Raw genomic sequence first — 16,138 nt, 5'->3', positions numbered from 1 at the left:
AATGAACACATGTTCTGCAATGAGGGTAGTCTTGGATCCAAATTTTGACAGTCATGTATCAAAAAAAGCAACATTATGGAACGACCCGTTTGATGAGCAGGTTGCAAATTCCTAGATAAACGTGTATGACTATAATAGCAACTTTAATCCTGTGAAAACCCTAGTACCATGACTTCCGATTGCTTCAGGATATGCAACTTTGTCGCCCACAAAACTGTTAAAACATCAGGACCAGTGCGCCTCCCGTCCAAGTCCATTTCACCAGGAAAATTTACATTTGCAAGGTGCACGTGGAATCGGGCAACAATTACCTATAAAAGTGTTCGTTCAACGTTGCTGGAAAAGAGACTTCCCAATAAATGGCTTTTACTGATACAGATCAACATTCTGGTGTCCTAGTAACATCAACTATGTTTCAGAACCAAGTCACACAAATAAGTACATCCCACCCAAACAACACTGTCGTTCCAGAGAATCTAATGTCTTAATGTATAGTGTTTACATCCAAGTCTACAAGACATACATGGATGGCTCTAAAAGAAGAAGTGAACAGGAAGCTTTAATTCCAGCCGACCAGTATCAAACTGGTCATCAGAAACAAAACAGTTTTCTCTGTCAAAATATGGTGTCTAGTAACGAAGAAACGGACCCCAGTGAAGAGAATTTTGTGAACTGTGAAAATAATATCTATAAAATATTCCTGTACTTATGTTTTGAGGAAATGTGTGTTTCTAATGCCAATTTCATGCCTAAAGAACAGTTAATGAAGAGATTAAAGAAATATTCATCATTCTTGTCATTAAATAAAAAGGACTGAGATTTAAAGATCCAATCTTTGAAAACGTTATGTTATGTTCCAGTTACTCCAGTCAGTGAACCATGTAAAGTGTAGAATTCCACCTCTAGACTACCTCTTACTTCAGTTGGTAGCAGATGACATTTCTTTTACAGCTGCTGCAATGTTTTATATGCGCTCACTGAATGCTTAGATATTTTACTGGCCACCAACAGCCTCCCCTGCACTGAACTCTCATTATTTAAGAAATTCTGCACCACTAAGTTTACTGTGTGTACAGCATGGTACATGTTGAAATTCACCAGGTCGTAATGCAAACAGAAAGTTCACTCCGCTATCAGCAATGAGGAATCCTGTGATTCTTAGCGGGGTGAGAAATTGCTATCACATTCCTGAGTTTCTCCAACAGATTGACACCGGTATGTTTCTTTGTGAAACCAGCGATACAGAGGAGCTTATCTGTGAATGGCCTGGCATTGAGTGCTGGCACTACTGTGATGTATGGATGAGCAGGAGGAGGGTGAAGCTACCAACTCTACTGCTGCTGATGGCGATACACCTGCCGAGTGGGCTGTCATGGTCATGTAGTCTTTGGTTAGACCAGAACCGCTTGTCCACCTATTCGTAGTTAAGTGGGACTGAATGATTTCTTGTTTAACCTCTTGGTACAGCTGAGGAATTGCTGTTCGAGTGAAATGGAATTGAGATGGAATTTGGTAGCGTGGACACATGACCTCAACTAATCGGCTAAAACATGATGCATTAATGGCAGAAATTGGATGCACATCCAATGCTACAAAGCTGTTATGGCTTTAGTGATCTGCTGTGCAACAGGAAGCTAGATGTCCTACTTGGTTCCTCTTCCTCTATACTTCACAGACAATTGTGTAAAACTAGGCTTACTTTTCTTGGTCCCCTTCTGTATATATTTATAACCCCCAGCAGCAGCAGCAGCAGCCGTAGTGTGCAAGGATGTCCTTTGGGAATCATGGACTGCATTAGTCGGTTGGAATTGGCAAATTGGATTCTGGACAATGTACTAATAATGGAGGTTGATGATGACGTGTTGACGATTACATGAGGTGTCTGTCATTCTGCTGCTACCTGACGCTGGGCTGCTTGTTACTATACAGGATTTTCCACGGTGTGAAACACGACTTGAATGAACCCACTGCAAATGGCGTAACATGGAGGAGGTTCCTATATGGTCAATGTCCCTTCCTCTACTTATTGTGGCCTGAAAACGTCTAAAGATGCTTTGACAAATGTTGTCTGGGTTGGGATAAAAATATTTCCAAACATAAAAGGTGCTTTTTTTCATCTTCTGCCCAGGCATGACAATGTGCTTATCATGGGCATGAGGTGGTACCACTGGTGGCTGCCTTACTTCAACACAATCATCATCATCCTCCTCATTATCTCCTTTAAGTACAAAACATTCATTTTCAGATCTACAATTATCCTCATCCTGTTGCAAGTTCCAACGCAGCATCTTTAATTACTATCTCTAAGTTATCATCATCATCATTACTACTCATCCTCACATGTGCAAATAGCTGTGAAATTTTGGAAGGAGGCTGCTCTATAATTAGTGTCAGAGTCTGAAGCGTCAGCCCCCATATAGCATAATGGATACCCTTACATTGTCCTCAGGGTTCTGTGAGTGCCCAAGTTGTTCTTCAGCCTCCATGCTCTTTTCATGTCCTGATGTGGCTGTTTTGGAGGTGACAGAAGGTGGTACATGGGAAGTTATAGAAGACCCATGACTGTGTTGGAAACTCTGTTTTGCAATGGCCATTCTAGTGCACATACCAGTACCAGCAGTAGCAGGACCCCTACTAGCAAACAGTGGCCGCGGTCTGAGCCTTGACTCGCCGCTGCCGGTGGTGTATGAAATGTCAGCTATTTTCCTTTTTTGGACAAATCACCACAGAGATAAACTTCTCTTTAATCCTCCTCCTTACATCACGAGCTGATGTTTTCTTTGAGATTGGATTTTGAGGACGCTTTATTACACTTTGTTCCCACGTGACCTGTTTTAACTGTAGAGGTCAAAAAAATACTACTGCTTCCAGCAACGGTACTGGGGTGCTCCTGATCTGTAGACTGATCCATGATGGACAAGAGGAGCAATGTCCAATGAGACAGGGAAAGGAGGGCCTGTGACCTCCCCATTCTTCTGACCCTGCTCCACAATATCATTCAAATTTAGACAGTTGCTTCCTAAAATATATATATATCTGTATATGTTTTTTATTGGGGGGGGGGGGGGTGCCGCTCAGTCAAATTACTTAATAAAAATGTCACTGACTCTCACAAGATGTTTTCACTAGAAACACTTTGGATTTTAAAAGCAGGAAATATATTTGTTTTTTGAGGGGTGCTGCAGACATGTCACTGGCCCCCACATTATACCAGATGTGTCCATATATAGGATACCAGGGGTCTGACACCCCCCGTAGATCAGGAACACGGGATGGAAACCTGTCTCACTAACATTATTAGAATCGGCTTGATCTGTTTTATCCTTTATATGAAGAATTCACAACATACACGTGTTACTGCTTCAGGAGCTAGACATAACTAAAGAGAAATTATGGGCCGGAGTCATTAAGGAAAGTAAGGGAAGAAAAAGGAGTAAATGTTCTCTGGGACAAACCATGTTACAATGCAAGGGGTGCAAATGAATTTATTATTTTGTACATAAGTTAAATACTGGCTATTTTTTCATGTAGCACACAGATACTTGATAGCTTATCTGTACACAGATATGTAAAGTTGATCTAGGACATGCCCTACCCTAAATATAAATCTGTCCCCACATTTTATATTTACCTCCCCCTCCAAAGAAACATGGTTTAGCCCAGGTGCAAATTTACTCCTTTTATTATACCTTCCTCTTCTTAATGACTCAGGACCTATATGTTTTCATTCCTGTATAATGTATAATGACCGCAGGGACTAAAGCTTGTACTCAGTACTTGTCTTTATATCATCCATTCTATGTCCATAAACATCACTTGTCCGTGTCTTCTATCTCTAGACTGATGGATTCCGATACCCCAGACCATCCTCCGTGCCCCCCTCCCCCTCAGTATCACAGCCGTCCAGTCCTCATGACAGTGAAGATGAAGAAGAGGATGATGATGAACGGTACGACGAGGATGAAGAAGCGGAAAGGGATCGGCAGAACATTAAGTCTACATTTGCCCTTGGCCCTGTGTCTCGGGGAAGCAAGAAAAAACATGGGGAGTACAGAAACTGAATTGTTACAGAAAATATATGTAATACCTCTGTGTGCCAGCAGAGGGGGCTACAGGATGCTGTTATACAATACCCTAGGCCCCCTTGTGGCAGGAAGAGGTAATTCAGTCGTTTGTCCTGTAGGATCTAGTCTAAGCCTTAATGGTGTTATGTGACTCTCCCAACCAATATGTATTTGTGGTACAGAAATAGTTAAACCTTCATTGCTCTCACTCCGCTGTGTCTCTAAGTTATTACAATTCATTGTTGAAATACGCTAACTCGGTATAATATCAAAGTGATCCCCTGCAACTTCATTGTGATTCTACACTCAGCAACTAATATTGTGCTGTGTGTGTGTTTTAATGGGACAATTATACCATATATTTACATGGAGATGTCCAGGGAAGAGGCATAGGAATTTCACCGAAATGTGGTAGAATGCATTGAGCAACTTCTGATTTTCCGATTAAATTGAGTGCAAAGTCCATTTGTGATAGCTCTTTAAACATCAATACAGCAGTGGAGAGGAGATGTGCTGCACTTTGCATAAAATCTAAAAAACCCTTGAAAAATTATTTTTTGTAATTTTTGCAATTTTTGAGATGTAAAAAAGATAAAGTTTGTGTAATACTCTACTCTGAAACCGCACTATAAATATATATGCTGATATATAGCAATATATACTACACTATAAGTAGTATACACAGGTGTACAGTGAGGTGAGGAGAGTGTTTGGACTGTTACTTTTCAGATATTCTCCAAATGGCTCAGACATTGTACTTAACTCACTGTATCTCTCTTCCTAATTACACATCTTACCTCTATGCCTGACTCCTGATATATACTACTAGGATTTTATGGCATTTTGGTATTACAGACAGACAATAGAAGGCAATTTGTCTTAGATGCCCCCAGGTCTCGCATCCACGAGGCCCATGGAACTCTACTACATCAAGCAATGGAAACCGGACAAGGACTAGGGAACTAAATAATAACACACAGACTAGGGACAACCAGACAGGGATAATAGTAAGTTAAGAACTCAGATGTAGAGGACAATGAACGTACGTCCTCAATGAATAAGTAAAATCTATCAGATGTATATTTCATCTACACAATGAATTTGGGTTAGTCAATATTTAGGCTTTACTATGTGAGGTGTAGTAATTATATCCTGTTAGAGATTTATACAGCAGTGTCCAGCGTATAAATGTCATGTATGTAATGTGTATTGTACATTAATCAGAGTGAGGTGGTCACAGGGTAATTTCACGCAGTGAAACGATACTGGAAGCGACACAATTGCTTTATCTCTTATCCCCATGTAAAGCATTTTGGGGATTTCTCAGTCAGTTTTTCGTTTCCAGTTTCCTTAAAGATTGGACGATCATGCTGCGGTTATAATTAATGATTATAGTCCGGTCAGTCCCCTCTCTGTACAATCACACAGTATTACTGGAGCTGGAGAAGACGAAGCTTCAAGTACAACGTCTTTAATTAATTCCACCTGAATCTACGTTCATCGGAGGAGCCACAACAAACTAATGTCATTCTTTCAACCCATGAATTTTATTAGAAATATGTGTATTTCTTGAAGACATTTTACCCTTAAATTTGTCCATCAGGGTCCTAAATGGCATCTTATTGTATCCACTCGGCATATGATGCAAGATTTTATATTTGTTGGTGTTTGTGGCCTTATCCAGTGAGTTGTCTATTATGTGGATTAGTGGCTGGGTTGTGTATATAGGAGGAGCTCATGACTCTCAGATGCCCCCAGGACTTACATGCACAAGGACCCTGGAACTCTTCTACAGCCAGTAATGGTAACAGGACAAGTATTAGGGATATAACTGATACTGCACAGACTCAGGACAATTGTCCTTTTGTGTCTCTCTTTAGGTATCTGATACGTCAGAGTTCATAAGTTGATCCCTTATTACGAGTTATCTACATAACCATAAACTCACAGCACCCACAAAAAATCCCCAATAAGTGCATCCAGTTATTAACAATTTGATACCCAAAACGTAACCAAAATACCTCAGATGACTTTTATTTGCCTCAGGTCTGTGGATATAAAATAAATTTAGCATATTTTAAATTGTCCTCTTAATTTTGTTGCTGCAGCTTTTAATGATCTTCAAATGAAATAAACAGGATAGTTGAGCGTCACTCAAAATAAAATGTACAGGTTAAAATATTGCAAAGTGTCCGGTGAGGGCTCATTAAAGTGTAATATTATAATAACATTGCGCCCATGGGTACACGGCCCACGTATCGAGACGCAATAACATTTCACATGAAGCGAGGGATTTGTCAGCGGCCAATTATGACGACGTTCTTCAAAGCGATTTCACCAACTGAATAGAGATTCCGGCAAATACCCGGCTTGGTCAATGGCGCCATCTTCAGCTGCAGAAGAAAATAAATATTATATATAAGGTAAAACATCACATTGTTTAGTACTGTGTGTATTACAGCGGTTACATTAATCACTAAAGTTCTTTTCTGGTTTTATTTACATGTTACATGATACCAAGAAATACACTCTCCTCGGTCATTACTGGACTGATGCAAAATGCTGATATTGTGACTTAAATAAAGCGATTCCCATTACAGGTGAATAGGATGCAAAGGATGAATAATTCCAAGTGGATGAGCAGCAATCATTGGGTGAGGAGAATGGCGTCATGTACCCATCACTACGCAGACAAACTACCTGCACACCTGGCACTGCTCAGGACAGCGTGAAGTTGTTCTAAGTTTAATTAATTTACCTCATTCTTTTCATTTTTACCAAAATGTTCAGCAGCAGCCACCTATTCCTGGGGGGAGGAGCCTGAGCATGTGGGCGCAGCCAGCCATAGGGGGCGTATTCACAATATCTAGGATAGAGGCAATTTTAAATATGCCTCATCTAATCCCCTGATCCCATAGTATCTCCAGATGGGAAAAGTTCCCAGGACAGGTCTCCTTTATTTCACCTATAATCGGGAACGGACAATGCTCATGTCCCCATTAATTCCCCTACAGCATATAAATTACCTGTATAAGTGGCCATGGGGCATATATCTGTACTATTATTTGCCCCCTAAAAGAAGGAAGGATGGGGTGGATTCTGAAGCCTGAACAAACTTTTAATTCTACAGTTAGCAGAACCTTATTGTACCTCGTCTTATAGAATTATTATTATAATTAGAATCAGCTGTTCTGTTATCTTGCTCTATATCATTATATCTGTGTGTGCAGGACACAGTTTACATCCGTCAGGCCCATACTGAAGATCACTGAACTAGTAATTCATTTTTTTGTACTTAATTTTGTAATATCCTAAAAACCTGGACAGTGAGATCCTTTGCTCCCAGCTCTAATCCCTGAGAGCCGTAACAGGGCCAATGACCCATTACAGGTACATATATAAAGACCAGTCCTTGCAATAGACCTTCTCATGAACAATAAAACTCAATCTATTTACAGAATAAAGGAAAGATTTCAAATGGAGCCAACTGCAGCCTCATTCTGGCTAAAATACCAACTACCCGGGAGCGACAATCTCTAACCAACCAGGAAGTCTTCTAGCTGCAAGAGCTGGGCGACAGATATCACCCAACCTTTGCCAAAATTTTGCCCCTACTCGCCGGCAGCCCGGTGACCACAAACGGAGGCTTCACATTGGTGACATTATTACATCATAGACCAAGTAACGGAGATCTCTGTACCTTCCTCCTGAGCTTTCTGTAGAGAGCTGAGGAACATGGCGGCCGCTTCTGATATGGTGATTGGACTGGTGTTCCGACTACGGGTCTCTGGAAGAGAATGATGTATATTAGTCACAGAGATCAGAGGCCGCGATCTATGCCGGTGGCTGATACTTTATTGTCTAGTTTTATAGGGGCTTAGTCACATTGGTGTTTGTGATGTTTCTTTCTTGGAATAAACACATCTGATAATAATAGACCAATCGGAATTACTTTCATAATCAGCCCATAGATGCTAACTAGACACACACTTAAGGCAGAATAGAAATGACATTATTTTCATATACTGACCTCCTAGTTTACTTTGTGGGGGAGTTTGTATAGAGAGGTGGGGGGATATGGGGTACACATCTATTAGGGAGTATTCACTCACATTGCTGGGACACAAGACATAAAGCCCGGTGATTATTCTATGTTGCAATATAACGACCCCTCGTCACTCTTTATGGGGAAACTTTTTTTGCTGTCAAATTTTTCTAAACAATGTTTAAAATTTTCTGCTTCCAGCAGGTCAGATTCTCAGCACAGACAACATGCCAGGTTTTCTGGATATCTCTGGCTAGTTACACCTGGGTCACATACAGAGAGATAGACCTTTCCACTAGCACATATTACCTGTGTTGTATGACCCACTAAGCCTGACACACGTGTGATACACGGACTGCACGGCCGCACGGAAACATGTGCAGATATGTAACATACATCCTGTGACTGGCTACATGATAACCCCCCCCCCCCCCCCCCATCATATCTGTCTCACGTCATGTCACAGTCTAAGGTCTAAATGTTTCATTCCAACTGCAAAATGTTCAGCAAACGAAGGGGATTCGCTGATCTCTCTGTAGAAATATTCTCATTAAATATAAAACAAAGATCTGTACGAGACTTTGTAACACATAATATTCTGTGAGGGAAATGTCTGATTATTACCCAGCTGTAATCTGTCATAAAGATCTTTTCTCTGACTTTCATCTGAGATGAAGCGACGTCCTTCTGTAAGACAATGGGACATAACACTGCTTTATTGTACAATTTAGATGACACAGTACAGTGTTTATATTGTGCGTTACGACAAATACATTGTGAAAGGGATTGAGGTCTGGTGATTATACCCAGGATAGTTACTGTTATAGGATATATATGGGGAATAGAATCATAACATGTATAATGTGTCACAGAAAAGGCAGATACACCAGGACCCGGGTCACTGGTTCTATGACCCCCCCCCAGCAATGTATATAGAGCTGTGAGTACCGGTGGGGCTGGAAGGGGTGTAGAGGGGGGGGGGGTACATTACTACCCTCCTGTAATGTGTAACACGGTGGGGGGGGACGACAATCAGTCACTCACGTGCTCCCTTTAAGTACAGCATGGCCTGTGGGGTCCAATTTCTTCTCTGGAAATGACTCTGACACCATCAGAAGAAAAAACAATGAATGAGATTAGAAATACGGCAGATACAGCGGGAGCAGAGTTATGAATGGAGAACGGTCTCCTACCTGGGGGAGACTCCATGAATGAGGGATGACGGAGGCTGAGACCAGGAGGATCAGAGTGCACGCTGCTCGGGAGCCGGAGTCCTGCAGACAGGAGATATTATATTATTATTGTATTATTATACACAGATCAGCCACAACATTAACCCACTGACAAGTGAAGTGAATAACACTGATTATCTGGTTACAATGACACCTGGCAAGGGTGGGAACAATGGATTGTCTGAAATGGTGTTTAAAAACATCTAAAAGTTTTCTCAGATTCTCCTATAACTACAGATGTCTGTACAGGTAAGATTCATAATTTGTATCATTTCCCCCATTATCCCCCACACAGGATGACAACCTATGATTTTTAGCCAGTAACACTTCCTTTTACAAAGAGCAAATAATTAATGTGAGACCACCTGCGGAAAGTACACGAAAAACCATTCTGCAACCCCCGGAAAAGTGTCCGGAGCTATGAACGTTTAATACCCACAGCAACAGAATACAAGTGCTAATAAAAGTCTAGAAATACACAGATCAGCCAAAACATTAAACCCACTGACAAGTGAAGGGAATAACACTGATTATCTGGTTACAATGACACCTGACAAGGGGGGGGATATATTAGGCAGCAAGTGACCAGTCAGTTCTTGAAGTTGATGTGTTGGAAGCAGGAAAAATGGGCAACGTAAGGATCTGAGTGACTTTGACAAGGGTCAAATTGTGATGGTTAGATGACTGGGTCAGAGCATCTCCAAAGCAACAGGTCTAGTGGAGTGTTCCCGGTATGCAGGGGTTAGTACCTACCTAAAGTGGTCCAAGGAAGGACAACCAGTGAACCGGAGACAGGATCATGGGCGCCCAAGGATCACTGATGCGCGTGGAGGGCTAAGGCTATCTGTGTGCTCCAATCCCACAGAAGAGCTACTGTAGCACTGTTGCTGAGAAAGTTACTGCTGGCTGTGATAGGTGTCAGATCACACAGAGCATCGCAGCTTGCTGGGTATGGGGCTGCGCAGCCACAGACCGGTCAGAGGGCCCATGCTGAGCCCTGTCCACCACTGAAAGTGCCTACAATGGGCACGTGAGCACCAGAACTGAACCATGGAGCAATGGAAGAAGTTGGCCTGGTCTGATGAACCCCGTTTTCTTTTACATCTGCTGGTTGTGTGCATCATTTACCTGGGAAGAGATGGCACCAGGATGCACTATGGGAAGAAGCCAAGCTGGCGGCGGCAGTGTGATGTTCTGGGCAATGTTCTGCTGGGAAACCTTGGGTCCTGGCATCCATGTGGATGTTACTATGACACGTACCACCTACCTAAACATTGCTACAGGCCAAGTACACTTGTTCATGGCAGCGGTATTCCCTGATGACAGTACATGTACGTTGTGCACACATACTGCCCAGGTCTATTTCTATGCTGCATTGTGGAGGTGATTGAGGCCACGGCCTCCTCAAATCATTAAATCAGGTTTTGCATTTTACCCACCAGGTCATGTTTTTAGGATTTCTGTCTGTTGCAACATGTGGGTTAATTACTGACCCAAAAAATAGATTCCCTGTGCATGATTAAAGAACTCCTGAAAACATGACCTGTCTGTGGCTCTTCGGGACAGAGTTTGGGCCCCTCTGCACTGAGTGATTCACACAATTTCTGACAGATCTGATTTCATGTAGATCTGATAATAGTATCACTTCAACTTTAACAATCTGCAAAATAATCCACAAGTTCCGGAAAGGGGATTTACATGTGACGTATGTTCAGAAATAGCAATCACGGAGTCTCCCAGCACAGTCACATGTCCTCTCTGCTTCTTGTCCTATGGCTGACACCGCACTCTACACGGATGAGCCCCAGGACTGAGGAGCATGGAGGTGACCTCAGAGAGGGGTAAACGGTGTATACAATGTATCATGTGTGTAATGTATCATGTGTGTATAATGTATCATGTGTGTAATGTATCATGTGTGTATAATGTATCATGTGTGTATAGTGTTACATGTGTGTATAATGTATCATGCGTGTATAGTGTTACATGTGTGTATAATGTATCATGCGTGTATAGTGTTACATGTGTGTATAATGTATCATGTGTGTATAATGTTTCATGTGTGTATAGTGTTATCTGTGTGTATAATGTATCATGTGTGTATAGTGTAACCTATGTGTATAATGTATCATGTGTGTGTAATGTATCATGTGTGTATAATGTATCATGTGTGTATAATGTATCATGTGTGTATAGTGTTATCTGTGTGTATAATGTATCATGTGTGTATAGTGTTATCTGTGTGTATAATGTATCATGTGTGTATAGTGTTATCTGTGTGTATAATGTATCATGTGTGTATAGTGTTATCTGTGTGTATAATGTATCATGTGTGTATAGTCTGGGGTCTCTGCAGTCTGATTAAACACTGCAGGTGAGGTGGTCACATTATTTACGTTTCTCAGTCTTGTCTCTCTCAGTAACACTGGATACATGTGAATACCTGTCTGCTTAGAGGGTCTATAATGATATAAACAGTAAAAGGAGACAATGGTCTAATGTCAGAGATGGAAGAATGATACATTAAGAACTGTCCCTGGGCCCTAATCATCCAGTGGCCCCTGGACCAGGACTTGGATTCAGTTACATGTTTCTCTCAGTATACAATAAATTAGATGAAATGTTTTAGTAAATCAGAAGGTTTTATGTTTAATCCTATTAGAAGTTTTTATTTTACTAAATTGCAGGTTTTCAATTTAATAAAGTTAAATGTTGGGGCGATGTCGCCCCTTTGTCTCTATAATGTGCCCTCGGATACGAGTTCTGGGTGTGAGTTGAGAGGATTCCAAACTGAAGTCAGATAATTACAGAGGAGATTACTGTGATCCACTCACCCGGGACAAGTGACCCTTCCCCTGGGAGAGAAGGGGTTAATTAATAAATGACAAAACTAATGTCCAGCGAGACATCGACCAGTAATTACAGCGAGCGTCTGTCTGACGCTGAGCACTGCGCAATATATTTAGCTCATATCTATCTATCTATCCGCTGGTAATAGCTAATTAACCAATGTAATAATGATTTGTTACAAGATTACAACACATTGTAAAATGTAATATTAGAGAAGCTTCCCATGTTTACCTAGTCCATCAGATGTGTTAATTGTTCTTAAAAGTTATTATCTCTGATAAGGTGGAATTATAGAACAGACACAGTCAATACAAATAAATACTAATTTTTCCATGTAAACAACTAAATCAATTAGTGAATCTTAATTATACTAATACTGCCTGTAGTCAATATTTATTGTCCATACAGCTGTAAAAATGAAATGTAATTTACACTAAACTCTGTATTAGTAAAAAAAAAAAAACATTCTTTCATATATCAATAAAAACACAAAACGTCTGAAACATTTTTGAAAATAGAACTGAAGCTTTTAAAAGGTAACTTTGTATCTTTATTGTATCTCAGTATCATAAAAAGCAACTTTGTATCATTCTTGCATTTTACTATCATAAAAACAACAACTTTGTATCATTATTGTATCATTTTACTGAAGTACAAGATGTGAATTGTTTTTCTTTATTTCTGAAGACAACAAAGGTCACTGTCCCTCTTCTCTCTACATTCAGTTCTAAATAGTTGTGAGCTTAGAAATGAATTTCACTACAACGACCAACATTTGTATTTCTGTGGATAACTCACCTTCATCTTTCTGGGAGTCCGGACGCCTCTTCTACAGTCTCTCTGGATGACACCTCTATTTGGGTCTGGTTTTAAATCATCTGTGTTGAGATCTCCTCCCTTCTGCCTTCCCAGGGATTAATCTGGACTGATGAGCCCTCTTGTCAGCTCTAATGGGTCCCCTCTGGGGGCTTCACCTCCCTGAGTATGGGGAAATGTGATTGAGGGCTGGACAAGGAAATCTGCCATATTTTGAATAGATCAAACTCACCGTCTCTCCCCGTCCTCCCGATACCAACGTCATAACTGAGTCCAGTGATCAATATCCACAGCTGGAAGCTAAAGGTGAAGTGGTTAATGAGATTGGACGTGGTCAACCCATTGTATATCAAGATGTCACTGATAATAGCCAGGGAGATTGCAGAGATACCAGGGAACTTTAACACAAAGGAGAAGGACGACAGAAGGAGAGTCCAAATCTGGTGACGGTGTAGAGATCCCAGGTCCTGGACACAACTCCCGGGGTACAGACACCACGATTATGTACAAATACATATGTATAAGGTCTGAGTATTAGTCCTATAGATGTATCACAGGAGGTCTGAGTATTAGTCCTACACATGTATCACAGGAGGTCTGAGTATTAGTCCTATACATGTATCACTTAAGGTCTGAGTATTAGTCCTATACATGTATCACAGGAGGTCTGAGTATTAGTCCTACACATGTATCACAGGAGGTCTGAGTATTAGTCTTATACATGTATCACAGGAGGTCTGAGTATTAGTCCTATAGATGTATCACAGGAGGTCTGAGTATTAGTCCTATACATGTATCACAGGAGGTCTGAGTATTAGTCCTATACATGTATCACAGGAGGTCTGAGTATTAGTCCTGTAGATGTATCACAGGAGGTCTGAGTATTAGTCCTGTAGATGTATCACAGGAGGTCTGAGTATTAGTCCTATAGATGTATCACAGGAGGTCTGAGTATTAGTCCTATACATGTATCACAGGAGGTCTGAGTATTAGTTCTATACATGTATCACAGGAGGTCTGAGTATTAGTCCTATACATGTATCACAGGAGGTCTGAGTATTAGTCCTACACATGTATCACAGGAGGTCTGAGTATTAGTCCTATACATGTATCACAGGAGGTCTGAGTATTAGTCCTATAGATGTATCACAGGAGGTCTGAGTATTAGTCCTATACATGTATCACAGGTGGTCTGAGTATTAGTCCTATACATGTATCACAGGAGGTCTGAGTATTAGTCCTATAGATGTATCACAGGAGGTCTGAGTATTAGTCCTACACATGTATCACAGGAGGTCTGAGTATTAGTCCTATACATGTATCACAGGAGGTCTAAGTATTAGTCCTATAGATGTATCACATGAGGTCTGAGTATTAGTCCTATACATGTATCACAGGAGGTCTGAGTATTAGTCCTATACATGTATCACATAAGGTCTGAGTATTAGTCCTATACATGTATCACAGGAGGTCTGAGTATTAGTCCTATACATGTATCACAGGAGGTCTGAGTATTAGTCCTATACATGTATCACAGGAGGTCTGAGTATTAGTCCTACACATGTATCACAGGAGGTCTGAGTATTAGTCCTATACATGTATCACAGGAGGTCTAAGTATTAGTCCTATACATGTATCACTTAAGGTCTGAGTATTAGTCCTATACATGTATCACAGGAGGTCTGAGTATTAGTCCTATACATGTATCACAGGAGGTCTGAGTATTAGTCCTATACATGTATCACAGGAGGTCTGAATATTAGTCCTATAGATGTATCACAGGAGGTCTGAGTATTAGTCCTACACATGTATCACAGGAGGTCTGAGTATTAGTCCTACACATGTATCACAGGAGGTCTGAGTATTAGTCCTATAGATGTATCACAGGAGGTCTGAGTATTAGTCCTATACATGTATCACAAGAGGTCTGAGTATTAGTCCTATACATGTATCACAGGGGGTCTGAGTATTAGTCCTATACATGTATCACAGGAGGTCTGAGCATTAGTCCTATAGATGTATCACAGGAGGTCTGAGTATTAGTCCTATACATGTATCACAGGAGGTCTGAGTATTAGTCCTATACATGTATCACAGGAGGTCTGGGTACTAGTCCTATACATGTATCACAGGAGGTCTGAGTATTAGTCCTATACATGTATCACAGGTGGTCTGAGTATTAGTCCTACACATGTATCACAGGAGGTCTGAGTATTAGTCCTATACATGTTTCACAGGAGGTCTGAGTATTAGTCCTACACATGTATCACAGGAGGTCTGAGTATTAGTCCTATACATGTTTCACAGGAGGTCTGAGTATTAGTCCTACACATGTATCACAGGAGGTCTGAATATTAGTCCTATACATGTTTCACAGGAGGTCTGAGTATTAGTCCTACACATGTATCACAGGAGGTCTAAGTATTAGTCCTATAGATGTATCACAGGAGGTCTGAGTACTAGTCCTATAGATGTATCACAGGAGGTCTGAGTACTAGTCCTATACATGTATCACAGGAGGTCTAAGTATTAGTCCTACACATGTATCACAGGAGGTCTGAGTATTAGTCCTATAGATGTATCACAGGAGGTCTGAGTATTTGTCCTATAGATGTATCACAGGAGGTCTGAGTACTAGTCCTATACATGTATCACAGGAGGTCTAAGTATTAGTCCTATAGATGTATCACAGGAGGTCTGAGTATTAGTCCTAGACATGTATCACAGGAGGTCTGAGTATTAGTCCTACACATGTATCACAGGAGGTCTGAGTATTAGTCCTATAGATGTATCACAGGAGGTCTGAGTATTAGTCCTATACATGTATCACAGGAGGTCTGAGTATTAGTCCTATACATGTATCACAGGGGGTCTGAGTATTAGTCCTATACATGTATCACAGGAGGTCTGGGTACTAGTCCTATACATGTATCACAGGAGGTCTGAGTATTAGTCCTATACATGTATCACAGGTGGTCTGAGTATTAGTCCTACACATGTATCACAGGAGGTCTGAGTATTAGTCCTATACATGTTTCACAGGAGGTCTGAGTATTAGTCCTACACATGTATCACAGGAGGTCTGAGTATTAGTCCTATACATGTTTCACAGGAGGTCTGAGTATTAGTCC

General features: G+C 40.9%; 2 protein-coding genes across 2 annotated transcripts in view; one reads left to right on the top strand and one right to left on the bottom strand.

Moving 5' to 3' along the window:
- The window catches only part of GYS2 (glycogen synthase 2), a 46,230-nt gene extending 41,958 nt beyond the window's left edge, over positions 1-4,272 (top strand). Inside the window, exon 16 of the mRNA XM_075210809.1 lies at positions 3,840-4,272. Coding sequence (XP_075066910.1) covers positions 3,840-4,061 — 222 coding nt within the window. The 3' untranslated portion in view covers positions 4,062-4,272. The remainder of the gene's footprint in view (positions 1-3,839) is intronic.
- A 1,810-nt stretch (positions 4,273-6,082) lies between these two features.
- On the bottom strand, positions 6,083-13,170 carry SPX (spexin hormone). Its single transcript, XM_075210810.1, has 6 exons — positions 12,990-13,170; positions 9,303-9,383; positions 9,154-9,211; positions 8,734-8,796; positions 7,765-7,851; positions 6,083-6,457 (listed from the first exon to the last, which is right to left on the bottom strand). The coding sequence occupies exons 1-6, from the start codon at positions 12,993-12,995 to the stop codon at positions 6,399-6,401; spliced, it is 354 nt and encodes a 117-aa protein (XP_075066911.1). The 5' UTR covers positions 12,996-13,170; the 3' UTR covers positions 6,083-6,398.
- Positions 13,171-16,138: the final 2,968 nt, after the last annotated feature.

Source organism: Mixophyes fleayi, chromosome 4 (genome assembly GCF_038048845.1).
Source record: "Mixophyes fleayi isolate aMixFle1 chromosome 4, aMixFle1.hap1, whole genome shotgun sequence".
Taxonomy (NCBI): Eukaryota; Metazoa; Chordata; class Amphibia; order Anura; family Limnodynastidae; genus Mixophyes; species Mixophyes fleayi.
This window is presented reverse-complemented; position numbering and strand designations above follow the sequence as displayed.